This window comes from Fulmarus glacialis, unplaced genomic scaffold (genome assembly GCF_000690835.1).
Source record: "Fulmarus glacialis isolate BGI_N327 unplaced genomic scaffold, ASM69083v1 scaffold31520, whole genome shotgun sequence".
Lineage (NCBI taxonomy): Eukaryota > Metazoa > Chordata > Aves > Procellariiformes > Procellariidae > Fulmarus > Fulmarus glacialis.
This window is the reverse complement of record NW_009187615.1, coordinates 1-402: the sequence shown is the minus strand read 5'-3', so window position 1 is coordinate 402 and position 402 is coordinate 1. Positions and strand designations below refer to the sequence as shown.

Genomic DNA, 402 nt, shown 5'->3' with positions numbered 1-402 from the left:
GAGGACGCTGGCCCGGTGGGGCTGACCTTCGTGCAGCATGGAGTTCCGTGGGGCGTGCTGAGCTTGGGCTGCCGGCAAGGGGGGAGCAGCCCAGCTGCCTCTGGGGGGGCACAGGTCATCTCCTGAGAGCAGATGGAGCTGTGATGTGGGGAACAGGGAAGGCAGAGTGAGCTCAGGCTGTCCTGTCTCCCCTGAGACTGTGCCGGTGCAGGTGAGCTGGGGCTGGGCAGTGCCAGCCTTGGTGTCTGTGCCAGGGACGTAACTTCCCCTGGAGCTCAGCAGGGGCCTGGGCGGCTCAGGGCTTTCCTCTGTCTGCAGTGGCAGAGCCGCTAATTGCGAGAGGACACATCCAGGTGCTTATTGGGAAAGGAAAATATGAGCTCAAAATATCACCATGCATGA

At 61.9% G+C, this 402-nt stretch overlaps 1 protein-coding gene across 1 annotated transcript in view; it reads left to right on the top strand.

Annotated features, from left to right (window-relative positions):
• The window catches only part of IFI35 (interferon-induced protein 35), a gene marked incomplete at both ends in the record, with an annotated part of 2,365 nt that extends 1,969 nt beyond the window's left edge, over positions 1–396 (top strand). The window contains one exon of the mRNA XM_009575767.1: positions 319–396. Coding sequence (XP_009574062.1) covers positions 319–396 — 78 coding nt within the window. The remainder of the gene's footprint in view (positions 1–318) is intronic.
• Positions 397–402: the final 6 nt, after the last annotated feature.